This window comes from Mustela nigripes, chromosome X, assembly GCF_022355385.1.
Source record: "Mustela nigripes isolate SB6536 chromosome X, MUSNIG.SB6536, whole genome shotgun sequence".
NCBI lineage: Eukaryota > Metazoa > Chordata > Mammalia > Carnivora > Mustelidae > Mustela > Mustela nigripes.
This window is the reverse complement of record NC_081575.1, coordinates 40,339,346-40,367,181: the sequence shown is the minus strand read 5'-3', so window position 1 is coordinate 40,367,181 and position 27,836 is coordinate 40,339,346. Positions and strand designations below refer to the sequence as shown.

General features: G+C 34.8%; 1 protein-coding gene across 4 annotated transcripts in view; it reads right to left on the bottom strand.

Annotated features, from left to right (window-relative positions):
• Positions 1-5,516: 5,516 nt before the first annotated feature.
• The window catches only part of RBM41 (RNA binding motif protein 41), a 58,545-nt gene continuing 36,225 nt past the window's right edge, over positions 5,517-27,836 (bottom strand). For 3 of the 4 annotated variants that reach the window (XM_059384837.1, XM_059384838.1, XM_059384834.1), the window contains 2 exons: positions 13,077-13,224; positions 5,517-11,059 (listed from right to left, as the gene is read on the bottom strand). In XM_059384837.1, the coding sequence (XP_059240820.1) occupies positions 10,893-11,059; positions 13,077-13,224 (315 nt within the window). In that variant the 3' untranslated portion in view covers positions 5,517-10,892. The remainder of the gene's footprint in view (positions 11,060-13,076; positions 13,225-27,836) is intronic. The other variant, XM_059384836.1, reaches the window with a different exon arrangement.

The following is a 27,836-nucleotide window of genomic DNA, read 5'->3' as shown; positions in this document are numbered from 1 at the left end:
AATAACACAATAAAAGTAGGGGATTTTAACATCACACTCATAGCAAAAGACAGATCATCTAAGCAGAAGACCAACCAGGAAATGGTGGCTTTGAAGAACACACTGGACCAGATGGACTTCACAGATATATTCAGAGCATTTCATTCTAAGGCAGCAGGATACACATTCTTCTCAAGTGCACATGAAACATTCTCCAGAATAGACTACATACTGGGCCACAAATCAGATCTCAACTAATACCAAAAAATTAGGATTAATCCATGCATATTTTCAGACCACAGTGTTTGAAAATTTGACATCAAATACAAGAAAATTGTGGAAGGAACACAAAAACATGGAGGTTAAAAAGCATCCTACTAAAGAATGATTGGGTCAGGCAGGAAATAAAAGAAGAATTTAAAAAACTACATGGAAACAAATGAAAATGAAACACAACAGTTCAGAACTTTTGGGACGCAGCAAAGTGGTCCTAAGAGGGAAGTACTTGGCATACAGGCCTTTCTCAAGAAACAAGAAAAGTCTCAAATACACTACCTAACTTTATACCTAAAGGAGCTGAGAAAACAGCAAGCAGAGCCTAAATCCAGCAGAAGAGAAAATAAAGAACAGAGCAGAAATCAATGATATAGAAATTTAAAAAAACCCCAGTAGAACAGACCAACAAAACTAGGAGCTGGTTCTTTAAAAGAATTAGCAAAACTGATACACTACTAGCCAGACTTATTAAAAAGAAAAGAGAAAGGAACCAAATAAATAAAATCACGAATAGAAAAGGAGAGATCACAACACCACAGAAACACAATTATAACAGAATATTACAAGCAATTATATGCCAACAAACTGGGCATTCTAGAAAAGATGGACAAATTCCTAGAAACATGCAAGCTACAAAGCTGAAACAGGAAGAAATAGAAAATTTGAACAGGAAAAGTGAATTGGCACAAACCGGAGGGGGAAACTATGAGAGACTGGACTCTGAGAAACAATCTGAGGGTTTGTGGGGGATGGGAGGAATGGGTGAGCCTGGTGTTTGGTATTAAGGAGGGCATATATTGCATGGGGCAATGGGTATTGTACATAAACAATGAATCTTGGAACACTGCATCAAAGACTAATGGTATGTTTTATGGTGATATAACACAATTTAAAAAAGCAAAAAAAAAAAAAGGATGAATGAAGAAGTGGTATAGACATATAGATAGATATATAGATATTATAATGGAACATTATTTAGCCATAAAAATGATAGAATCCTGCTGTCTATGACAACATGGATAAATCTGGAGGACATTATGCTAGATAATATAAGCCAGACAAGAGAAAGACAAATACTATATGATCTCCTTTATATGTGGGATCTCAAAAAACTTTGAAAACCAAACTCATAGAAAAGGGGATCAGATTTGTGGTTACCAGAGGCAGGGGGTGGGGGGAAAAGAATTGGGGGAAAGGTGGTCAAAAGGTAAAACCTTCCAGTTATAATGTAAAAAAGTAGTAGGGATTTAATGTAGAGTGTAACAACTATGGATAAAACACTTCTATAATACATGTGAAAGTGGATTTAATGTAGAGTGTAACAACTATGGATAAAACACTTCTATAATACATGTGAAAGTGGTTAAGAGGGTAAATCCCAAGAGTTATCATCACAAGGAAAAACAATTTGGTTTTTTTTTTTTTTGCTTTCTCTTTTTATTCTATCTCTATGAGGTGACAGATGCTAATTAAATTTATAAGTGATCATTTCACACTATATATAAACCAAATTGTATGCTGTATATCTTAAATGTATACAGTGATGTATGTCAGTTATATCTCAATAAAGCTTAGGGGGGGAAAAAGAAAATTTGGACAGATCCATAACCAGCAAAGAAATTATATCAGTAATCCAAAATCTCCCAAGAAAAAAAAGTCCAGGGCCAGATGGCTTTCCAGGGGAATTCTACCAAATAGTTAAAGAAGAATTAATACCTATTCCTCTCAAATTGTTCCAAAAAATAGAAATGGAACAAAAACTTCTAAATTCCTTCTATGAGGCCAGCATTATCTTGATTCCAAAACCAAATATCCCCCTATAAAGGAGAATTACAGGCCATTATCCCTGATGAACATGGATGCAAAAATTCTCACCAAAATACTAGCCAATAGGACCTAACAGTACATTAAAACGATTATTCACCACAACCAAGTGGGATTTATTCCTGGCTGCAAGCATGATTCAAAATCCACAAATGAATCAATGTGATGCACTACATTAACAAAAGAAAGGACAAGAACTGTATGATCCTCTTACTAGATACAGAAAAAGCATCTGACAAAATACAACATCCTTTCTTGATTAAAACTCTCCACAGTACAGGAATAGAAGGAATATGCTTTAATATCTTAAAAGCCATATATTGAAAACCCACAGTGAATATCTTCCTCAGTGGGGAAAAACTAAGAGCTTTTCCCCTAAGGTCAGGAACATGAGAGGGATGTCCACTCTCACCATTGTTCTTCAACACAGGGCTGGAATTAATAGCTTTAGCAATCAGACAACAAAAAGAAATAAAAGGCATAAAAATCGGCAAAGAAGTCAAATTCACTCTTCGCAGATGACATGATTCTCTATGTAGAAAATGCAAAGGACTCCACCAAAAAATCACCAGAATGGATACAGGTATTCAGCAAAGACACAGGATATAAAATCAATGCACACAAGTCAGTTGCATTTCAATACACTAACAATGAGGCAGAAGAAAGAGAAATCAAGGAGTGGATCCAATTTACAATTGCACCAAAACCTCTAAGATACCTAGGAATAAACCTAGCCAAAGAAGTCAAAGACCTGTACTTTAAAAACTATAGAACAATTATGAATGAAATTGAGGAAGACAAAGAAATGGGAAAACATTCCATGCTCATGGATTGTAAGAATATTGTTAAAAGGTTTATGTAACCCAAAGCAATCTACATATTCAATTCAATCCCTATCAAAATACAATCAACATTTTTCACAGAGCTGCAATAAACAATCCTAAAATTTGTATGGAACCAGAAAAGACCCCAAATAGCCAAAGGAATGTTGTAAAAGGAAAGGAAACCTGGAGGCATCACAATTCTGGACTTCATGCTGTAATACAAAGTTGTAAAATCATCAAGACAGTATGATACTGGTATAAAAACAGACAAATACATCAAGGAACAGACAACAGAACCCAGAAATGGACCCTCAACTCTATTGCCAATTAACCTTCAACAAAGCAGGAAAGAATATCCAATGGAAAAAAAGACAGTCTCTTCAACAAACGGTGTTGGGAAAACTGGACAGCCACAAGTAGAAGAATTAAACTGGACCACTTCCTTAAACCATACACAAAAATAAACTCAAAATGGGTGAAAGACCTAACTATGAATTCATCAAAATCCTAAAGGAGAACACAGGCAGCAACATTTAAAAAAAAAATCTCAGCTGCTAAGTTCTTGCTAGACATGTCTCCAGAGGTATGGGATAAAAAAGCAAAAATGAACTACTGGGGCTTCACCAAGATAAACAGTTTTCGCACAGCAAAGGAAAGAGTCAACAAAACTAAAAGTCAATTTACGGAATGGGAGAAGATATTTGCAAATATCTTATCAGATAAAGGACTCATGTCCAAAATCCATAGAGACCTTACCAAACTCAACACCCAAAAAACAAATAATCCAGTCAAGAACTGGGCAGAAGGCATGACCCGACATTTTTCCAAAGATACAAAAATGGCCAACAGACACATGAAAAAATGCTCAATATCACTAGGCATCAGGGAAATATAAATCAAAACCACACACCTGTGTCTCACCTGTGAAGTGAGATACCACCTCACACCTGTCAGAATAGCTAAAATTAACAACTCAGGAAAAAACATTTTGATGAAGATGCAGAAAATGGGGAGCTCTCTTACACTGTTGGTAGGCATACAAACTGGTGCAGCCACTGCTGAAAACAGTATGGAGTTTCCCCAAAAGTTAAAAGTAGAGCTACTCTACAACTCAGCAACTGTACTACTAGGTATTTATCCAAAGGATACATAGTGATTTAATGGGGCACATGTATCCAAATGTTTATAGCAGCAATGTCCCAAATAGTCAAAATTTGGAAAGAGCCCAGATGTTCAATGGCAGATGAATGGATGAAGTGGTATAAATGTAGTATTACTCAGCTATCCAAGACAGAAATCTTGCCATTTGCAATGACATGGATGGAACTAGAGGGTATTATGGTAAGTGAAGTCAGTCAGTCAGTGAAAGACAAATACCATATGATCTCACTCATATGTGGAAATGAAGAAACAAAATGGATGAACATAGCGGAAGGGAAGGAAAAATAAAGTAAGATGAAAATGGAGAGGTTGAGAGGAAGGCAAACCATAAGAGATGCTGAACTCTAGGAAACAAACTGAAGTTTGCTGGAGGGGAGATGGGTTGGGGGATGAGGTAATGGGTGATGGGCATTAAGGAGGGCAGTTGATGTAACGACAACTGGGTGTTCTATGCAACTGAGGAATCACTAAATTCCACCTTTGAAACTATTAATAAAAGGGGGGCACATCACTTCTCTGGTATTCTTAACAAAAACACATAACCTCACTCTGATCACAGGCAATCATCAGACAAACCCTAATTAGGGACATTCTACAAAATAAATGCAATAAATAATAAATGCAATGTGGGATACTGGAGTTTAACCTGGATCATTAAAAGACGTTAGTAGAACAAGTAGTAAAAATCAAATAAGGTCTGTAAATTAGTTAATAGTACTGTAGTGATATTATTTTCCTGCTTTTTGATAATTATACTGTGGTTATATAAGGTGTTAATATTAAGAGAGGCTGAGGGGTGCCTGGGTGGCTCAGTGGGTTAAGCCTCTGCCTTCGGCTCAGGTCATGGTCTCAGGGTCCTGGGATCGAGCCCCGCATGGGACTCTCTGCTCCTCAGGGAGCCTGAATCTCCCTCTCTCTCTGCTTGCCGCTCTGCCTACTTTGTCTGTCAAACAAATAAATAAAATCTTTAAAAAAAAATTAAGAGAGGCTGAGTGAAGGATATATGGTAACTCTTGCTATTTTTCTAACTTTCCTATAAATCTAATTTTTTTGTAAAAAAGAGAGTTCATTGTTCTAATTTTGATTACTATTCTGAATATTTTTAATTAGTCATTTATATTTGTTTCTATAAACTTTTTTACCCACATTTTTCTTGCATTGACTTTTGTATTTTAAGAAAATTATATATATTGCATATTAAGGAAATTATCTCCTTGTGCATGGCAAATTATTTTCTAGTTTGTCTTTTGATCTTTTTATGGTGGGTTTGTGTGTGTATATGTATATATGCAGATCTGTATATATGCAGATCTTTTTTTTTTTTGCTATATGTAGATTTTTTAACTGATGATTTCTGTTGACCTGTGTGCAAAAAATAAGGAATAGTAGCTAAGTGGCTTTAAGTCTTCCATGTAATCAAAAGACCACAGAATAGGAACAATACTTTATGACTTCTCTCAATTAAAAATTACATTTATTTAAAAATTCACATATAGTAAAATTCATCCTTTCTGGCATATAATTCTAGTTTTGACAAATGCATACACTTAAGTAACTATAATCAAGATACAGAAACTTTCCATTATTAAAGCAAATTCCCTGTGCTACCATTTTGTAATCAGTCTGCCATTTTTAACCCCTGACATCCACTGATTTGTTCTCTGTTCCTATAGTTTTGCCTTTTCCAGAATATCACATAAATGGAATCAAACTGCAAGTAGCCTTTTGAGTTTGGCTTCTTTTACTTAGCAAAATGTATTTGAGATTCATCCAAGTTGTTGTATGTATCACAGTTCATCATAGTTTTTATTGCTGAGTAGGATGCTGTTTTATGGATATACCACAGTTTGTTTATGCACCAGTTGAGGGACATCCTCCATTGTTATTTTCCTCTATTGTTAGTGATCTGCAGGTCTAGCAAAGGGTGGAGACGAGATATTCCACTCAACAGAACTAAGTTTGTTCTGAAAAGTCCAGCTTAGAAGTATGTCCCTGGGTAACATGTGCAAGAGGTTGTATCAGGATAACTTAACTTCTTCCTTTTACACTGTATTTAAAATTGAAGAGTTAATCCTAAGTGAGCACTGTATCAAAGGAATAGGAGTTTGTCCTGAGTATAGCTAGATGATATCCTCAGAGCAGGCCTGACAAGTATTCTGGAAGCCAAGTGATTTGTAGAGTAGTAAAAAAAAAAATTTTAATTAAAAAAAAACCTGAAAAAAAGTAAAAATTGCCCCAAATCATACCACTTTAAAAATTTTATAAAGCAAAAAGTCCCCTTTCAGTCTATCTAATCTCACTTCTAAAAGGTTTACAATTTGGTATGTATATTTCCCCACTTTTCCTACATTTATTCAGAAATACCTATATACCCATGTATCGTACATATACAAATGCTTTTGTTTACAAAATTCATTCACATTATACCATTTCTTGCTTTTTAAATTAATACAAAATTCTGCATATCATTCAGATCAGAATGTATTCACAGATATATCCCATTATTTTAATGGATGCATAGTATTCCACTAAATGAATGTGTCATGATTTATTTATTCATTTTCCTATTGATGGACAGTTGGGTTTTATCCAATTCCTTTTTTTCGTGACTTTGAGATATAATTCATTAAAAAATCACCTATTTAATGTATACAATTCATTATTTATAATATATTCATAGAGTTGTACAATTTTCACCACAATCAATTTCAGAACATTTTAATCAACCTCTAAAGAAACCTCATACAATTCAGCTATCACCACCAGCCCTGAGCAACCACTAATCCACTCTCTGTCTTTACATATTTACCAATTCTAGTCACTTCATATAAATGGAATCACATATAGTCTTTTGTGACTGGCTTCTTTCATTTAGCATGCTTTCAGGGTTCTTCATGTTTATAGCATAAATTAGAATATGAACACTTTTTTGAAAGAGAATGCAAAGAATTTGTATTAATTCTTTTTTAATGTTTGCTAGAATTTATCTGAGAAGCCATTTGAGCCTAGGTTTTTTCTTGTGGGTATTTTTAAGAGTTATTAATAAATCTCTTTGCTATACATATTTTCAGGTTTTATTTTCTATTGGTTCCAGTAGTTTTGTGTTTTGAGGAAATTTTCCATTTCATCTAAGTTATTTATTATTATATACTTGTTCATAGGGTCCCTTCATAATATTTTTTATTTCTAGAAGGTTGGTAGTAACGTTCCCTCCTTCACTTCTGATTCCAGTAATTTCAGTCTTCTTTTCTCCCTGGTTAATCTAACAAAATGTTTGTCACTTTTGTTAATCTTCTTTTATAGAACCAACTATTAGATCCATTGACATTCTCTACTGTTTTTATATTCTCTGTCATTTATTTATCTGATCTTTTTTTAAATTTTCTTCCTTCTGCTTACTCTAAATTTAGTCTGCTCTTTTCCCAGTGTCTTAGGCATAAAATGAGATTATCGATATGTGATTATTCTTCTTATTAAATATAGGCATTAGTATTAGTATTTATAAATTTTCCCCCAAGCATTACTTTAGTTGCATCCCATGTTTGGTATGTCATGTCTTCATTTTCATTCATCTCAAAGGATTTCCCAATTTTCCTTGTGATTTTTTTATTTGACCCATTGGTCATTTGAAAGTATGTCCAATTCATGTTTCTGAGTTCCTCAACTTTCTGTTATTGATTTCTAATTCCATTCCATGGAGTCAGAAACATACTCTGCATCAAATTAAATTTACTGAGGTTTGTTTTATGGTCTATGATATGATCTATTCTAGAGGTATTTCATATGCCCTTGAGAAGAATGTGCACTCTGTTCATGTTGGGTATAGTGTTTTATAGATCACTTTAAGGTCTAGCTCATTATGGTACTGTTCAGGTCTTCTATTTCCTTATTATCTAATTGTTCTATTATTGAAAATGGGATACTGAATACCCCAACTCTTATTGTAGACTTGTGGATTTCTCCCTTCATTTAAATCAGTTTTTGACTCGTGTATTTTGGCACTCTGTTGCTACTGCATATGTAATTTTGCTCTTTCTGATGGGCTGTCTCTCTTATCATTGTAAGATGTCACTCTTTACGTCTAATGACATTTTTTGTTTTAAAGTCTATTACATATTAGTACAGCTGCTCCAGCTTGCTTACAGTTGCCATCTGATACTTCTTTCTATCCTTTTACCTTCGATCTGTTTTTATCTTTTTTTTAAAGATTTTATTTATTTATTTATTTGACAGAGAAAGAGATAGCAAGAGGGGGAACACCGGTAGGGGGAGTGGGAGAGGGAGAAGCAGGCTTCCCGCTGAGCAGGGAGCCTGATGTGGGGCTCAATGCCAAAACCCTGGGATCATGACCTGAGCCAAAGGCAGACACTTAACAGCTGAGCCACCCAGGTGCCTCGTTTGTATCTCTGAATATGAAGTGTGACTTCAACAAATAGCCTAGAGGTAAATCTTGCTTGTTTTTCCAGTCTAACATTCTCTTTGACTGGATTGTTTAATCCATTCATATTTATTGTTACTATTAATATAGGTGGACTTAAGACTGCCATTTTACTATTTGTTTCCTATGTGTCTCTGGGTTTTTTTTTTTGTCTTTGTTCCTCTATTCATCCTTTTGCATTGAATATTTTCTAATGAAAGGTTGAAATTTCTTTAATAATATTTTTACTACATATTTTCAGGTAGTTTCGTAGTGGTTGCTCTAGGGTTTACCATACAAATCTTAACTGAATTGACTTCAGATATACAGAAACTTAACTCCAATGATATAAACACCTTATTCCTATATGAACCTATTTCTTTCCCCCACTTTTTTGTACTATTATTATTATACATATTATTTCTACACATTATTAACCCAATATACTGTTATAATTATTACTGATACAATTTTATGTCTTTTAAAGAAGCTCAGAGAAGAAAGAAGAGCAAATAAATATTTGATGCTTTTTTATATTTACTTTCTTAATTCCCATTTCTTTTTCTCTTCACTTGCTCCTGTAAATCTGAGTTACCATCTGGAGTCATTTCTATAGTCCAATACAGCTTTGCCTCACCCACCTCCTATGGCCTGTTATTGGCAAATATATTGCAGTTTTATATGTTATAAACCCAACACTGCAACTATGTACATATTGTTTTACAAAATTACTTTTTCAATCAAGTAAGAGAAGAAAAATGCATTTAGACTATCTCATGTAATTACCTTTACCCATGCTACTTTTCTATATGGGTAGATTTAAATTATTATCTGAGGTCAATGCTTTCCACCTGAAGATCTTCCTTTAGTATTTCCTGTGAAGTCAGGTCTGCCAGCAACAACAGCTTATGATATGTGGGAAGACTTACATTTTATCTTCATTCTTTAAAAGACAGCTCTATTGGATACAGGGTTCTATGACAGTTGGTTTCTCTGAGCACTTTGAATAAGTTATTCCACTGCCACCTCCATTGTTTCTGATGGGAAGTCAGCTGTTAATCTGATTGGTGTTCTCTTGTAAGTAATGATTCATTTTTCTCCTGTTACTTTCAAGAGTTTCTCTTCGTCTTTGACTGTTAGCATTTTTATTATGATGTGTCTGTGGACTTCTTCTTTATCCTACGTGGGGTGTGTTGAAATTCTTGGATGTGTAGGTAATGCTTCTCATCAAATTTGGGACATTTATATCCATTATTTATTGGAATATTTTCTCTGCTTCTTTCTCTTCTCTTTTTCTGGTCCTTTCATTACAAGTATGTTGGAGTGATTAATGGTCCTACTCTCTGTTCAACCTTCATTTTTTTTTTCTTCCTGTTCTTCAGCCAAAATAATATCATCTCACTTAATACTTATAACCCGGTGAGGTAAGTAATATTATTATCCTCATTTAATAGATGAGAAAACTGAGGCTCAGATAAAGTGACTTGCCAAGGTCATGAAGTGATAAGTGTGGCTGTGAAGTTCAAACACAGGTCTGATTCCAAAGTTTGTACTACATCCTCTATATCATATTTTCTTGCTATTCGCCAGCAACTACAAGCACACAACTGAGGGATTTGGGAATGGGTGGCTCTCTTCTAGAGACTGCTTTCTTCCCATCCTCCTTTAGGGTAAATTCATATACCTAATGGTAAATTCATATACCTAATATATAACATATATTAAATAGTCATTCAATGTTTATTGCTTTGAATTCAATGATTACTCAATGGTAGCTAGCTTAAATGACTATGAGAACATCAATATTTTGATCTAAATGATTTCATTAGAAAAATATATAGCTTTTTGAAGACACTGATAACTTTATGGGGAAGCATTCATTAAATATGTGGACTGATTTATGAAAATACATATTGTCACTGCTGATAGTTCCCACTCAACAGCATTTGTTGATGTTTAGGCCTGGGGTCTTAGTCCTTTATTTACTAGGTGGTTATAATTAGGGATAATAGGGAGCTCTAGTAAATAAGTACTTCAACATTTAATTCGTTTTTTGGTTCTGCATATAGGAGGAGATCTTGGAAAGAATGTTATATTTATGGACAAATACTGAAGACCCCAGATAAATCATAAAGATTTAAAAAAAATCCTTAGAAATAATCATTTGTAATTTATCCTGAGAAAATGATACTTTTTGTATCGTATACTTCATACTTGGCATGTCTGTCCTATATAGTCTTTGATTATAAAAAGTGTTTTCTACCAATTCATCCTGAAACTGAGAGGGATTATCTTAATTTTTCTCTCCCTCAGTTTCTCTTCTTCAAATCCAAACTCTATCTATACACAAATTCTAGATCCAAGATTCTGATGCAAGGAAGACCTCCTGGGACTCACCATCTATATATCTTTTAGCTACCACTGATTTCTGTCATGTTATCTGTAGCAGATGATATGAGAGAAGCAGCCTGGAGATCTGACCGTTGCTTTTTGTTCTTTCCAAATTCTATCACCAATATTTTCCCACGTAGTTTATATCCATTTACTAGATATAATGCTTGCCTTGCTATCTCCTTACCTAAAAGAGAATGAAAAAAATATCAATTTACATAGGGCTTAATAATTCAATTCTATTCCAAGTCTAGTTTATTTTGTTTTGCCTTAGAGTTAAATACAGGCTATAAGGCTATATAGTTATTTAATTTTATTCTTTTCTATATTTTCAAATTTGTATAACTCAGCAAGATTAAACTAATGGCTAAGAATAATGACAATAAAAACTTAAAATGGATGTATGAGAGTGCCTCCTAATTCAAAGATAAGGTTAAAGAAATAAGAACATAGTGTGCCAAAGAAAGCTAAGCTAAGCTATAAATAATAATATATGAACCTCTTAGATAACAGATTACAGGTGTTGTGATAATGAAATCATTTTCAAAATAGATGAATAAAATAGATGAATAAAAGATGTTATCATGTTAACATTTTGTTACTTTTTCCTTTTGATGGAAGAGTGGGAATCCTCATTAGGATAAGTAAGTTTAAGAATTCTTACACCCAGGAGCTCCTGGGTGGCTCAGTGGGTTGGGCCTCTGCCTTCGGCTCAGGTCATGATCTCAGGATCCTGAGATCAAGCCCCGCATCAGGCTCTCTGCTCCGTGGGAGGCCTGCCTCTCCCTCTCTCTCTCTGTCTGCCTCTCTGACTACTTGTGATCTTTGTCAAAAAAAATAAATAAAATATTAAAAAAAAAAAAAAAAGAATTCTACACCCTGGGGCACCTGGGTGGCTCAGTGGGTTAAGGCTCTGCCTTCAGCTAAGGTCATGATCTCAGGGCCCTGGGATTGAGCCCTGCATCGGGCTCTCTGCCCAGCAGGGAGCCTGCTTCCCCCTCTCTCTCTCTGTCTGCCTCTCTGCCTACTTGTGATCTCTCTCTCTCTGTCAAATAAATAAAATCTTTAAAAAAAAGAATTCTTACAACCACATGGATGCCTGAGGTACGGGAGTATACAGTATATAGCAGGGGTTTTCAATTTATGGGCCTCAGAGCCTGGATGTGGGAAATTTGGAAGTGGAATTATTGCCCAGAGTCTGTGAAATCACAGGCAAATAAGCAATGTCTTTAGACTAAACCAATTTATGTCCCACATATGTATATACTGAGAATTTTCAAATGTGAAACTGCTGTTACTAGTAAAAAACTATTTACTTTAAAGTACTTAGTTTATAAAATCTTTTTATTATATATTTTTTCAATTAATGGGTCATAGTAACTTGAGACCAATAAAATATATTTAAGTTTAAAAAGGGCCCTCATACCTGAAAAGACTGAAAACTGCTAGTATAGAAGATCCACAAACCTCCAACATGATAGGAAAGATAATATAAGAATGTATGAAAAAAGTGGAGGGGAGTTTTGATACTGCTTACATGTAAAAGCACTTGCCTATACATGGACGACTGGGCTGTTTATAAGTAATGATAGTTTAGGGATAATGAAAGGTGTAGCTCCTCCCCAGATTCCACCAAAATAAACAGTCTCGTCTGTTATAGAAAATGAAATTCCTCTATCATTATTCTCTTTTAATTAGAATACTGAAGTCATGTATTAAGATAGAAACAATTGTTAAAATAATTTAACATCATTCACTAGTTAATTATGAATTACTAGTGAATTAGCACGTTAACTTATAGTCTCTTAGTCTCAAACGAATAGGGCATAAGGCAAGTACAAGTATGCTGACCAGAATACCAATATATTAATAAGTACTATAACTTGAACTAGAAATACTGTCATCAGCAAAGGGAAGGTACATTTTGATAGAAGGAAGTGCCAAGACTAGGGGAAACTGAGGACAATGGGATACAGTGGCCAGTCATGTATTGTCAATGGAGGAGAGGAAGCACAGAAGGGAGGATAGAGGAACACTGAAAACATATTTCCCTTACTTCTCTTTCCTTCTTCCCATGTGCTTCTTCAAGCACATACTTCTTATATACTATGGAGAAATCAAAGGGCTAGATTTAAATTAGAGGGGGTATAAATAATCTCCAATGAACTGATGCTACAATTAATTGTCCAGAAAAGGCTACTTACTGGGAAAGGTGATAAAAGCCTGCCCCCTCATTCGTCCAGTCATCATTCGGAATTGAATTGGTGGTCCTTTTTTCTCCTGGAACCGAGCGAACAGTGAGACAAGATCTCTTTCGGTCACCCGAGGGCTAAGGTTCTTCAAGTATAACACCTAATATAAACCGAGGATCAACAGAAATATCACATGAGGAAGGTAAGGCAACTATTTCACTTTGGTCAGAATTAGTTCCAGATAAAGATGGCAGATTGAATACATGCATCTAATTTCACTCCCTCCAGAAAACTCTCTAAAACTATAGGGACTTAAACACACACACACACACACACACACACAGACACACACACACAGACACACACACACACATCAGAAAGAACAAGGAAATGAAGCAATAGCAATAATATTCTGGAAACTGAAAAATAATTAGATAAGTGTACTAAGAAAGCTGAATCTTAAACCAGTGGTGGGGAAAGCCAGGAACCAACCCAGTACACACTTAAGAATCCTCAAACAGTTTAGATAGCTTCACGTACCTCTGGGAATGAATGTACAGGGATAAGGTTAAGATAAGGTAGGTAGGTTGAAAGTTGTTTAAAAGTCAACTAGATCTTAAATAACTTTTCCTAAAATTAGCTACTAGGTAAAGGCCAATCCCAATCCTGGTGAATAGTGGTAGCTCATTTGCTGAATATGGGGAATGCCAGACACAGATGAGGGTATAAATACTTTAACTGAACAAAAGGGGATTAAGAGAAATAATGTACACTAAATATGATGAGCCCCAAGAGAAAAGATTAAAAAAAATACTGGTTTGGCATTGGGAATTTCTCCAACAAATAGACCAGCCAGATAATTTTAAAATGAAGCTAAAAGTCAACAAGGGCTGCTCATGTGCTCAGAGCTTCCAATCTGCTTTTTGGCCCCCTACTCATAAATATGGGCACAGATTACCAGGAATCTGAGGAAAGCCTCTAATGTCAAAGAGAGAACAGAACAAACTGAAATGAAAGCATATGGGGGAAAAAAAAATCATGCAGGGTAAAGAAAACTTCAAAAAATCATTAATAATACTCTTAGAGAAATGAGACAATATTCTGTTAGAAATGGGATGCTATTTTTTAAAAAAAGAACATTCAAGAAAACAATAAAGAGCCCTCAAATGCAATTTAAGTTCTGATCAGCTTAAAATAGATTGTTATAACTATAAGATGTTTTAAGGAAGCCCCATTGTAACCCAAAAGAAAATACCTGTGTAAGATATTCAAAATAAGAAAGGAAAAAAGCACATCACTATTAAAAAACCAATGAAACACAAGGAAGACTTCAAGAGAGGAAAAGAGGGACAAATGAGCTACAGGACAGAAAACAAATAATAAATGGGGATAGTAAGTCCTTCCCTATCAATAATTACAAGTAAGTATGTTAAACTCCCTAATCAAAGACACAGAGTGGCCAAATGAATAAAAAAAACAAGTTCCAACTATAGCTGTCTACAAGAAACTCACTTTATATTTTAAGGCCACATATAAACTGAAAATGAAAGGCTAGAGAAAGATATTCCACACAAATGATAACCAAGAGAAAGCAGGGTGGCCATACTTCTATCAGACAAAATAGACTTTAAGTCAAAACTGTCACAAGAGACAAAAATGGTTATTATATAATAACAGAAGGGTCAATTCACCAAGAACATATAACAAGTATAAATTTATATGTACCCAACATCAGAGCATCTAAATATATGAAGCAAACATTGAGAGAACTGAAAGCAGAAATAGATAGCAACACAATTAATACTAGGACATTTCAATACCTCAATTCCAATAGCAGAAGGAAAACAAGAAAATTTACAAATATGTGGACATTAATTGTCATACTCTTGAACAACCAATGGGTCAAAGAAGAAATAAGAAGAGAAATTAGAAAATATCTTTAGACAAATGAAAATGAAACCACAACGTAACAATATTAATGGAATGCATCAAGAACAGTACTAAGAGGTAATTTTATAGTCACAAATGCATACATTAAAAAATAAGATCTTAGGGGTATCTGGCTGGCATGCAACTCTTGATCTCAGGGTTTTGAGTTCAAGCACCACCTTGGGCTTTGGAGGCTACTTCAAAAAGAGGAGAGGAGAGAAGAGGGGAGGGGAGGGAAGAGAAAAAGATCTCAAATAAGCAACTCCACAACTTAAAGAACTAAAGTAAGTATCAAACTAAGCCCAAAATTAGCAGAAGGAAAGAAATAAAGGTTAAAGCAAAAATAAACAAAAGAGATTAGGAAAAGAAAACAACTAAGATGCTGTTTTTTAAAAAAAAAAGATCAACAAAATTGACTGCCTTTAGCATAACTGAGGAAAAAAAAGAAGATTCAAAATCAGAAATAAATGAGATGTTACAACTAATGCCACAGAATTAAAAAGGATTACAAGAGACTACTACCAACAACTATATGCCAATGAATTGGGTAACCTAGAAGAGAAGGATAAATTCTTAGAAACATACAACATACCCAGACTAAATCATGAAGAAACAGAAAACCTAAAGAGATTTACAACTAGCAACGAGACTGAATTAGTACTCAAAAACCTCTCAGCAGGGCGCCTGGGTGGCTCAGTGCGTTAAAACCTCTGCCTTTGGCTCAGGTCGTGGTCCCAGGGTCCTGGGATTGAGCCCCACATCAGGCTCTCTGCTCTGCGGGGAGCCCACTTCTCGTCTCTCTGCCTGCCTCTCTGCCTACTTGTGATCTCTGTCTGTCAAATAAATAAAATCTTTTTAAAAAAAGAATCTCTTCGAAAACAAGAAACAAAACAAAACAAAACAAACAAAAAACACCTCCCAGCAAAGAAAACCCCAGGACCAGATGGGTTCATGGGTGAATTCTACCAAACATTTAAAGAATTACTGCCAACCCTTCTCAAACTCTTCCAAAAAACTGAAGAGGAGGGAACATTCCCAAACTAACTTTATGAGGCCAGCATTACCCTGATACCAAAAGGGAAAAAATGACACTATGAGAAAACTACCGGCCAATATCCCTGATGAATACAGGTGCAAAAATTCTCAACAGAAAAGCAGTAAAATGAATTCAAAAGCACATTAAAAGGATCACATACCATGACCAAGTGAATTATCTCTGAGATGCAAGGATGGTTCCACATAAAAAAATCAGTGTGATATGCCACATTACAGAAGAAAAGATAAAAATAGCATGGTCATCTTAACAGATGCGGACAAAGCACTTGACAAAATTCAACACTCTTTCACGATAAAAATGCTTAAGAAACTAGGAATAAGAGGAATTTACCTCAACACAATACAGGCCAAATATGAAAGGCCCACAGCTAATGTCATGCTCAACAGTGAAAAACTGGAAAGCTTTCCCTCTAAGATCAGGAATAAGGCCAGGATGCCCACTCCTGTCACTTCTATTCAACTCAGTTCTAGAAGTCATGGCCAGAGTAGTTAGACAAGAAAAAAGAAATAAAAGGCATCCAAATGGGAAAGGAAGAATTAAAATCACCTCTGTTTGTATATGACAAGATCCTATATGTAGAAAACCCTAAAAACTCCAAAATTGTTTTAACACAAGTAAAACTAATACATTCAGTCAAGTTGTAGGATGCATACAAAAATTAGGAGCAAACAAAATCAGCAAAGTGGAAAGGCCATACACAGAATAGGAAAACATATTTGCAGATCATATATTTGATAAAGGATTAATATCTAAAATATATAAGGGGCTCCTAACATAAAATAACCCCCCCAAGCCCCCAAATAACCCAATTTTAAAAATGGGTAAAAGACCTGAAAGACCTGAATAGTCATTTCTTCAAAAAAGACATACAAATGGCTAACAGGTATATAAGATGCTCAATATCACTAATCATCAGGAACATGCAAATCAAAACCTCAATGAAATATCACTTCACACCTGTTAGGATAGCTATTAACAACAATAACAACAAAAGTAAGTGTTGGTGAGGATATGAAGAAATTTTAAACCTCGTATGCTGTTAGTGGGACTGTAAATGAGTATAACCACTGTGGAAAACAGTATGGAGTTTCCTAAAAATATTAAAAATAGAACTAAAATATAATCGAGCAATCCACTTCTGGGTATATATCCAGAAGGACTGGAATTGGAGTCTGGAAGAAATATGTGTATTCCTTTGCTCATTGCAGCATTATTTACCATAGCAAAGATATGGAAACAACCTAAACGTCCACTTACAGATGAATAGATAAAGAAAATGTGTATAAATACAATGGAATATTATTTGGCCTTAAAAAAACAAATCTTGGAAGACACTATAAATAAACCAAACACAAGAACAAATACTATATGAGAATCTGTAGAATACTAAATAGGAATTTATATCAGGCATCTAACATAATCAAACTCATAAAAGCGGAATAGAATCATATTTTCCAGTAGGCTAGGAGAAGGGGTAACTGGGGAGATGTTCATCACAGCATATAGTTTCACTTATCCAAGATGAAGAAGTCCTATACATCTACTGTACAGCATATTGCAAATAGTGTTCAATACTATATTAGATACTTAAAATTTATTAAGAGGGTAGATCTTAGTTAAATGCTATCCAAGAGAAAGGAGGGAGGAAATTTCTAGAGGTGATGGTTAAGTTTAGGGCATTGTTTTGGTGATGGTTTAATGGTGTGCACTTATTTTCAAACTCATCAAGGTACATACATTAAATATATACAGCTTTACTGGCTGTCATATGTAAGTGATGAATCACTAAATTTTACTCTTGAAACCAACATTTCACTATATGTTAACTAACTAGAATGTAAATAAAAAGCTGGGGCACTTGGGTGGCCCAGTTGGTTAAGTGTCTGCCTTTGGCTCAGGTCATGATCCCAGGTTCCTAGAATTGAGCCCCACACTGGGCTCTGTTCTCAGTTGGGAGCCTGCTTCTCCTTTTCCTTCCCACTCATGACCTCTGTTACTATCTCTGTCTCTCTCTCTCAAATAAATAAACAAAATCTTTTAAAAAATTGATACTAAAAAACCCAACTGAACAAAAAAAATGTACAGCTTCTTATACGTCAATTATACTTCAATTAAAAAAAAACAATGAAGGAAGTTAAGGACTTGTACACTGAAGACCACAAAACATTGCTCAAAGAAATTAAAGACACAAATAAATGCAAAATTGTCCCATATTCATGGGATGGAAGATAACACTGTTTAATTTTATACACTACCTAAAGTGATCTACAGATTTAATTCCATTCCTATCAAAATCTCAATAGTATTTTCTAGGGATAGAAAAAAAAATCCTAAAATTCATGGGGAACCACAAGAGACCCCCCAAATAGCCAAAGAAATCTTGAAAAAATAACAAAACGGAGACTTCACACCTCTTAATTTCAAAACACATTACCAATCTATAGTAATCAAAACAGAGAACTACTATAATGACAGTTATATAGACCACTAGAACAGAACAAAACCCAGAAATAAACCCACACATACATTGTCAACTGAGGGGCAACACACATATACAGTCAACTGAAGGGCAAGAAACACAATGGAGAAAAGATAGTTCCTTCAACAAATGGTGTTGGGAAAAGCTGGTATCCACATGCAAAAGAGTAAAACTGGACTCTTAATTTATATCACACACAAAAATCAACTCAAAATGTATTAAAGTCTTAAACATAAGTCCTAAACTCTAAAACTCCCAGAAGAAAACACAGGGGAAAATCTTCATAACACTGCCTTGGCAATGATTTCTTGACTATTACATCAGAACCATGGGAAGCAAAAGCAAAAATAAAGTGGGACCTTTATCAACTGAAACACTTGTGTACAGCAAAATAAACAATCAGCAAAGTGAGAAGGCAATGTACAGAATGGCACAAAATATTTAGAAACCATATATCTTATGGTTTAGAAGTTAATATCCAAAAAACAGAATTAAGTTTGGATATTTAAGAATTAAGTTTGGATATTAACTTAGAAGTTAATATCCAAAATATATAAGGAACTCTTAGAACCCAACAGCAAAAAGACAACACAATTTTTAAAAAATGGGCCCAAGAACTAAACATTTTCCCAATAAATACATGTAGAAAATAAGTTAAAAAGGATATAGACAAATCAGAATTCTTGCACACTGCTGGCAGAATGTAAAATGGTACAGGTACTATGGAGAACATTTTAAAGGTCCTGCAAAAAAGTAAAAATGAACTACTACATGATCCAGCAATCCCACTTCCAGATACTTATCCAAAGAATTAAAATCAGAATATCAAAGAGATATCTGAATACATACATTCATTGCAAACTGTTCACAATAGCCAAAAGGTGGAGACATCCATCGTGGATGAATGGATAAAGATATGGCATACACACATACAGTGGAATATTATTCAGCCAGAAAAAAGAAATCTGGTCATATGCTACAACATGGGTAAATCTTGAGTGCACTATGTGAAGTGAGATAAGCCAGTCACAGAAGGACAAATACTATGTGATTTCACTTGTATGTGGTATCTAAAGCAGTCAAACTCATTGAAGCAAAAAGAGCAGTGGTTGTCAGGGACTGGGGGAGGGGGAAATGGGAACTTGCTGTTCAATGTTTATAAAGTTCAGTCATGCAGGATGAAAAAGTTCTAGAGATTTCCTATACAACACTGTGCCTACAGTTAACAATACTCTAATGTATACTTAAGATTTTGTTACGGGGGTAGATCTCAACTTACATGTTTTATTACTATAAAAAAAGATGGAGGAAAAAATCTCTATGTGTTAGCTGGAATAAATTATATAATTTATACTTAAATGGAACTTGAGCAGAATTCAGACAGAAGCAGCACAAGCAAAGAGCCAGAAAACAGAGCCCACTTAAATAAGGTAATCACTGAAATATGAATAAATATATTAAACACTATAATAAGCAAGAGACTCTATGTCTCATAGGCTTTAGAAGCTAGGTATTTACATACTTAGCATTTAACTATACTTTTAACTTAAAGGCAAAGGCACAGATTAACTGACCTACGATTCACTTAAGTGAATTCAAGTGATCTAGAGTTTTGGCTATGAAATACTTAAAGTAAAAGCATCATCAAATAAAATAACTATAGAAAGGAGTATGTGGAACATACTGCAAGTTTCTCACCAAGTAGGAAAGATCCATACTAAGATTGTTCCCTTTGATATGAACACTTTTAAAAAATGAAGAAGACTTCTGGTCGAGGCGGCTTGGTCACTTCTTGCTTGGGAGCATCTTCTTTGCTCCAAACACACACATGCACACGCACACGCACACGCACACGCACACACACACACACACACACATCCATCTACATGGATATAGATGTATGTATGTATTAACAACACATATATATTCATATATATCAAGGTATGCACAACAATACAGCTAGGCTCAAAAACAAGATAAACATTTCTGTGAAACAGAAAAACATATTCCAAGTGATAATACAAGATGAAACTTCCGGGCCTCCTTCTGCAATACACAGTATCATTTTGTATGTTTTGAACTGTATATAAATAGTATTATATTGTATGCACTCTTTTTCAGGTATCTGTTTTAATGTTTAAAAAGGAGACTATTTTTAGGACAGTTTTAGATTTACAGAGAAACTGACAGTACATAGTACAAAGAGTTCCTGTAACTCCACACTCAGTTTCCTCCACTACTAACATCTTACATTACTATGGTGCACTGTTAAAATGAATGAATGGATATTGATACCTTATTATTAACCGAAGTCCATAGTTTATTTAGATTTCCTTAGTTTTCTCCTAATGTCCATTTTCTGTTCCACGATTCCATCCAGGGTACCAGAGTACATTTAGTTTTCTTGTGTTTTTAGGCTCCTCTTTGGTTGTGGTAGTTTCTCAGAATTTCCTTGTTTTTAAAAATCTTGACAGTTTGAGTACTGGTCAGATATTTTGTAGGATGGCCCACTACTAGGATTTTTTTTGTTGTTTTTCTCACGGTTAGATTGGGGTTATGGGTTGAGAAGGAAGACCAGAGAGGAAAGTGCAGTTTTGGTCACATATCAAGCATGCATGCTATCGACATTATTAATGAGTGTTGATGCTGGCCTTGATTACCTGGCTGAGGCAGTGTTGGTTAGGTTTCTACACTGCAGTATTATTCTTTTGTCTTGCCTTTCCATACTGTACTGTTTCAAAGTCACTCAAGAGCTCAAAACTAAGGAGTGGAAAGTTATGCTCCCCTAGGTTGAGATGGAGCATCTATATAAATTATTTAGAATTCTTCTGTGAGGGATATTTGCCTTCTCTCCCCCAGTTATTTGATTTACTCAATCATTTTTATTATCACTCTGGAGTCACAGCTATTTATCCTATACTTTAGGTTATAATCCAGTATTAATTTACCTAAGTTTGCTGCACAAATTGTTCCAATTTTGGTCACTAGAAACTTTCAGTTGGCTCCCGTGCTTCTTTGACATATACCCAACAATGTTTTTATGCTGGTATGTTCAGCACTTTCCTACTTCCTGTCACTACAAAATACTCGAGTTTCATCTTGTATACTTCCTGCCCCAGTTCTAGAGCCAGTCATTTCTCTGAGAAACCCTGGTTACTTTTATATATATATATATATATATAGAGAGAGAGAGAGAGAGAGAGAGAGCGAGAGAGCGCAAGCAGGGGGTAGGGGGGCAGGGGCAGAAGGAGAGGGATAGGAAGAGAGAATCCTAAGCAGGCTCCATTTCATGACCCTGAGATCATGACCTGAGCCAAATACCAAGAGTTGGATGCTCAACCAACTGAGCCACCCAGGTGCCACCTTGATTCCTTCATTAGAGAATGGCATTACAAACTACAATTTGGGTGCTGAAGGTGCTTGTTGCTACTGGAGTATCACTTCATTTAGGTCCTCTCAGCTGACAGAGAAAAAAATCATATATTTATACTAACCTGTGTGTATATACATATCAATAAATATTTTATATGTAACCATCTATATCTATGTCAATTTAAACATGATTTCATACTGATGTCTCTAACTCTAAACCACTGAATGGATCATTCCAGCTTCTTTCCTTTGCTTATCTGTAAATTCCACCAGTGAGAAACCTGGCTCCCAACACCTGCCATCCATTTACTTAATTGCTCCATCTCATAATACACATGTATCAGTATCAGGATTGCTAACCAGTACCCCCATGAGACGCAACCTTATTAACTAGGATACAGTGATTATATGCAGCTCTGTTTTTAGTCTTCTAGATTCTACATATTTCCAAAGATGCTTAAGTCAGTACCTTTCACACCCCATACCTTCACTGAAGTTGCTTCACGTATTTGTAACATAGATTCCCTTGTCAGAGTCTGTATTCTTTCCTGGGGTTCCCCTACCTCTCAAATGGTTTTTAATATTTGTGGGCACTAAGGGTCACTCTTTATACTGTACTGTTTTATGGGTTTTGACAAATGTGTATCTTGCATCCACCATTATATTATCATATAGAGTAAGTTTACTACCTTAAAAATCCCCTGTGCTTCACCTATTCTTTTTTTCCCAATCCCTTAAACTCCTGGCAACCACCGATCATTTACTATATGTTTTTGTGTTTTCTGGAATGTCATATAATTGGAATTACATAATATGTAGTCTTTTCAAACTGGTTTTCACTTATTAATATACTCATTAGTTCCTCTATGTCTTTCTGTGGTTTGCCAGATCATGTCTCTTAATTGACAAATTATATTCCACCATAAAGATGCAGCACAGGTGATTGTCTCCATTCATCTATTGAAGGACATCCTGACTGCTTCCAGTTTGGGGCAATTGAGTAAAACTATTATAAACACTTGCATGCTGGTTTTTGTATAAATAATAGTTTTCAAATAAATTGGGCAAATAACTAAAAGTGTAACTTCTGGATTATATGGCAAAACAATGTTTAACTTGGTAAGACTACAAAACTGACTTCAAAGAAGTTGTACCATTTTGGATTCTCAAAAGCAATGAATGAGTTCCTGTTGCTCAGCAACCTCAATAGCTTTTGATATTGTCAGTTTTATTGTGAATTTTAGCCATTCTAATAAGTGTACGGCATCTCACTGTTGTTTTATTTTGTAATTCTCTGATTACATGATGATGAGCTCCTTTTCATATGCTTATTTGAGATGTATATAACTTTCTTTCTGAGATGTCTGTTCTTATATTTTGCTTTTTTTTTTTTAAAGATTTTATTTATTTATTTGACAGAGAGAGATCACAAGTAGGCAGAGAGAGAGAGAGGAGGAAGCAGGCTCCCTGCTGAGCAGAGAGCCCGATGCGGGACTCGATCCCAGGACCCTGAGATCATGACCTGAGCCGAAGGCAGCGGCTTAACCCACTGAGCCACCCAGGCGCCCCTATTTTGCCATTTTTTAATTGGGTTGTTTTACTACTATTGAGTTTTAGGAGGTCTTTGATTATTTTGGATACAAGTCCTTTATTAGACATGTTTTACAAATTTTTTTTCTATTCTTAGGCTTGTCTTTTGATTTCCTTTAAAGTGTCTTTCACCTAGCAGTAGTTTATAAATTTAACAAAGTATGATTTTTCAATTTTTTTCTTTCATAAATCATGCTTTTGGTGTTGTATCTATTAAATGTATCACCAAACACAAGGTCATTTAGATTTTCTATTTTCTTCTAGAAGTGTTACAGTATTGTGTTTTACATTTGGATCTACGATCTATTTTGAGTTAATTTTTTTTAAAATAACGTTAAGATCTGTGTTTAGATTCCGATTTTGCATGTGGTAACCAGTTAGTTATTTTAGCACAATTGCCTGAAAAAACTATCTTTCCTTTATTGAATTGCCTTTGCTCCCTTGTCAAAGATTAGTCCATTATATTTGTGTGAGCTTATTTCTGGAGTCTCTATTCTATTCCATTTCTGGAGTCTATTCTGCTCCACTGATCTATGTATCTTTTTTTTTTTTTAACCCAAACTATCCTTTTTGATTATAGTAAATCTAAAAGTTGTGTAGAATCAGTCATCCCACTTTGTTCTTCTTCAGTATTATGTTGGGTATTCTGGGCCTTCTGTTTTTCCATACAAACTTAGAATCAGTGGTATATATCCACAAAATAGCTTGCCAGGATTTTATTGGGATTGTGTGGAATCTACATATCTACATATTGGGAAGAACTGACATCTTAACAATACTAGGTCTTCCAATCCATGAACATAGGATATCTCTGCATTTATTTATGATCTTCTTTAATTTTTCAGCAAAGTTTTATAGTTTTGTGTATAGATCCTATACATATTTTGATAGATTTATAATTTAGTATTTCACTTTTTTGTGGTGCTTTCATAAAAAAGTATTGGATTTTAAATTTCAATTGTTCATTTCTTGGTAGAAAGAAAAGCAACTGGCTTTTGTATATAAACCTTGTATCCTCCAACCTCGCTACATTCCACCTATTAGTTCCAGTAGTTATTTCACATTGTTGTTATTGTTGATTCTTTGGGATTTTCTACACAGACATACATGTCATTTGTGAAAAAAGACAACTTTATTTTCTCCTTCTCAATCTGTGTGCTTTTCCTTTTCTTATTTTACTGCATTAGCTAGCTTTTCTAGCACAATACTGAAAAGTAATAGGGAGGGGATTTATTCCTGATCAAAGGAGAAAGCACTCAGTTTCTCACCACTAAGTACAATGTTAGCTGTAGGGTTTTGTAGATATTCTTTATCAAATTGAGGATATTTTCTTCTATTCCTAGTTTGATTCGAGTTTTCTGTTATGAATGATTTTTGGATTTTGTCAAATACCTTTTCTTTATCAACTGAAATAACTATACGATTTTTCCTCTTTCGTTTGTTGATATGGTGGATAATATTAATTGATTTTCAAATGTTGAATCAGCCATAGATACCTAGAAAACTCCTACCTGATCATGGTACATAACTATTTTGATACACTGTTGGCTGTGATTTTTTAATATCTTGATTTTTCAATCAAAATATTTTAATCAAATATTTTTATTTTCCTAAAATTTAGGATTTTTGCATCTATGATCACGATATTGGTCTACAGTTTTGCTTTATTCAATGACTTTATCTGGTTTTGGTATTATGCTAAGGTTGGTTTCATAAAATGAGTTAGAAAGTGTTCCCTCTGTTTCTATTTTGTAGAAAAGATTGTAGAGAACAGGTATCGTTTTGAGATTCCATTTTCACCCCTTTCAGCATATCAATTACACTTCATTTTATAATTTTTAGTGGTTGCCTTAGAGTTTACAATATTCATTTACAACTAATCTAAGTCCACTCTGAACATTATACCATCTCACAGGTAGTACAGATAACTTGTAACAGTTATATACACTAAATACTAATTCCTCCCTTCTACTCTTATAACATTCCTGTTTTATAACATTCATTTTCCCATATGCTATAATTGCCTAACATATTGTTATTATTACTTTGAACAGTCATCTTTTAAATCACTTTAAAATGAAAAAATAAAAGATTTTATTTTACCTTCAGGTCTTCTTTCTCCTATACTCTTCTTTTCTTTGAAGAGATCTGATTTTCTGACCTATATCATTTTCCTTCTCTCTGGAAAACCTTTTTTTAAAAAAATAAATATTTCTCACAAGGCAGATTTACTGCTGACAAATTCCCTCAGTTTTTGTTTGTCTGACAAAGTATTTTTTTGTTCACTTTTGAAGGATTTTTTTTTGCTGGATATAGATTTGCTGGATGGGTTTTTTTTTTCCCTTCAATACGTTAAATATTTCACTCTTCTTGCTTGCATGGTTTCTGACCAGAAATCCAGTGTAATTCTTATTGTTCCTCTATAACTAAAGTGTTTTCTCTGGGTGTTTTCAAGATCTCTTGTCTAAGTTTTCTGTGTTTGAACATGATATGCTTAGGGGTATTTGGGGAGTATTTACCCTAGATGGTTGTCTTTCCAGATCCTGAATCTGTGGTCTGGTGTCTGTCATTAATCTTGGAAAATTGTCAGCCATTCCTACTTCAACTAGTTCTTCTGTTCCTTTTCTTTATTCTCCTTCTGGTATTCCAATAGCATGTGTGTTACAGAATTTGAAATTGTCCCACAGTTCTTAGCTATTATTTTCCTTTTTTTTACAGTCTTTTTTCTCTTTGCATTTCAGTTTGGGAGGTTTTTATTGACATGTCTTCAAGCACACTGATTCTTTCCTTGACCACTCCCAGTTTACTGATGAGGGTATCAAAAGTATTTCTTTTTAGTGTTGCTGATTTCTTGTATCTCCTTTTGATTCTGAGTTTCTATCTGTTTACATTACCTATCCGTTCTTGCATATTGTGTATTTTCTCTAATAGATTCTTTAGCATATTAATCATAGTTATTTTAAATTCCATATATCTTATAATTCCAAAACCTATATATCTGAGGAGTTTGGTTCTGATGGTTGCTTTATCTCTTCAGAGTGTGGTTCTTCTTTTAGCATGCCTTGTGATTTTTTTGTTGAAAGCTGGACATGATTTATAAGTTCTTAGAGGAACTAAGGTAAATAGGGCATTAGTAGAAAGTTTTGTTAATCTGGCCAGGAGTTGGCAATGTTTAGTGTTCACTCTAGCTGTAGGTGACAGAGGTTTCAATTACTTCAAATGTCTTTGTTTATTCTCCCCCTCTTTTGGGGGGTTTCCCTAAATACTCATTAGATTCTGAGCCTTGCAAGTCTTTTACCTGTAATCCATAGCTATTGCACTGAAGCCCTATTGATGTAGTGATAAAGTGTGGAGCAAGAGAAACATTCTGTAATCTCATAATTAAGTCTCAAGTCTTTTACTGTGCCTGTGTTCCCAGCCTGTAACCTTCAAAAGTGTTTCATAGCTTTTTTTCTCTCTCTCTCTCTTAGATGAGACAGGAAAGCTAGAGGCATCTGGAGTTGGATAATTTCCCTTCTAGCAAGCTGAAGGCTTTGGTAAAGTTCTTTCACTTGCTGGGTATCCCTCTGTTAGTCGAACCTCTGGATATATTTCAAAATGATTACTTTTTCCTTCTCTATGCCAGGAACAGGAGGTTGTTTCTTGGCCCTTCCCCCTTGAGAAACCTAGTGGAGTTCCTGGAACTAAAAGTAATGCAAATGTGAAGGCCCTCATAGACTGAGGCCCCTAGAGTTTGTCAAACAATCTACATTCTGCTTCCAGAAATTTGTCAACGTTACCACTTGTCCCTACCAGTTCATGGCACCAGTGCTTTTTCATCCTGATAAGCCGTGATTCTCTATAATTGCCTGCCTCACCAGATTTGGGGGTTGCAGTTTACTCTGTGACTTCAGTTCTCTGATGGGTCCAAGAAAAATCATTGCTGTTTCCTTTGTTCAGCTGTTTCTCTTGTTATAAGGCATGAGTGACAACTTCCAAACACTTTACATGTTGGAGCTGAAACCAAGTAGCTTTTTTCATTCAAAATTGTTTGTGAGTTTCATGCATGTTGATACCTGTAGTTCTATTTTATTCATTTTCTATATTGTACAGTATTCTGCTTTATGAATACACCATGCTTTACCCATTCTCCTGCTGATGAACAAGAGTGTTGTTTATAAACAATGCTACAGTGAGTATCTTCATAATATCTCCTAATGTGCATGTATAAGAGTTCCTCTAGGATAGAAACCTAGGAGTGGGACTGTGGCCTTTTAGTGTATGAGCATCTTCTATTTTACTAGGAATAGCCACAATGTTCATAAAAATGATTGTCTTCATTTACATTCATCCAGCAGCATATTAG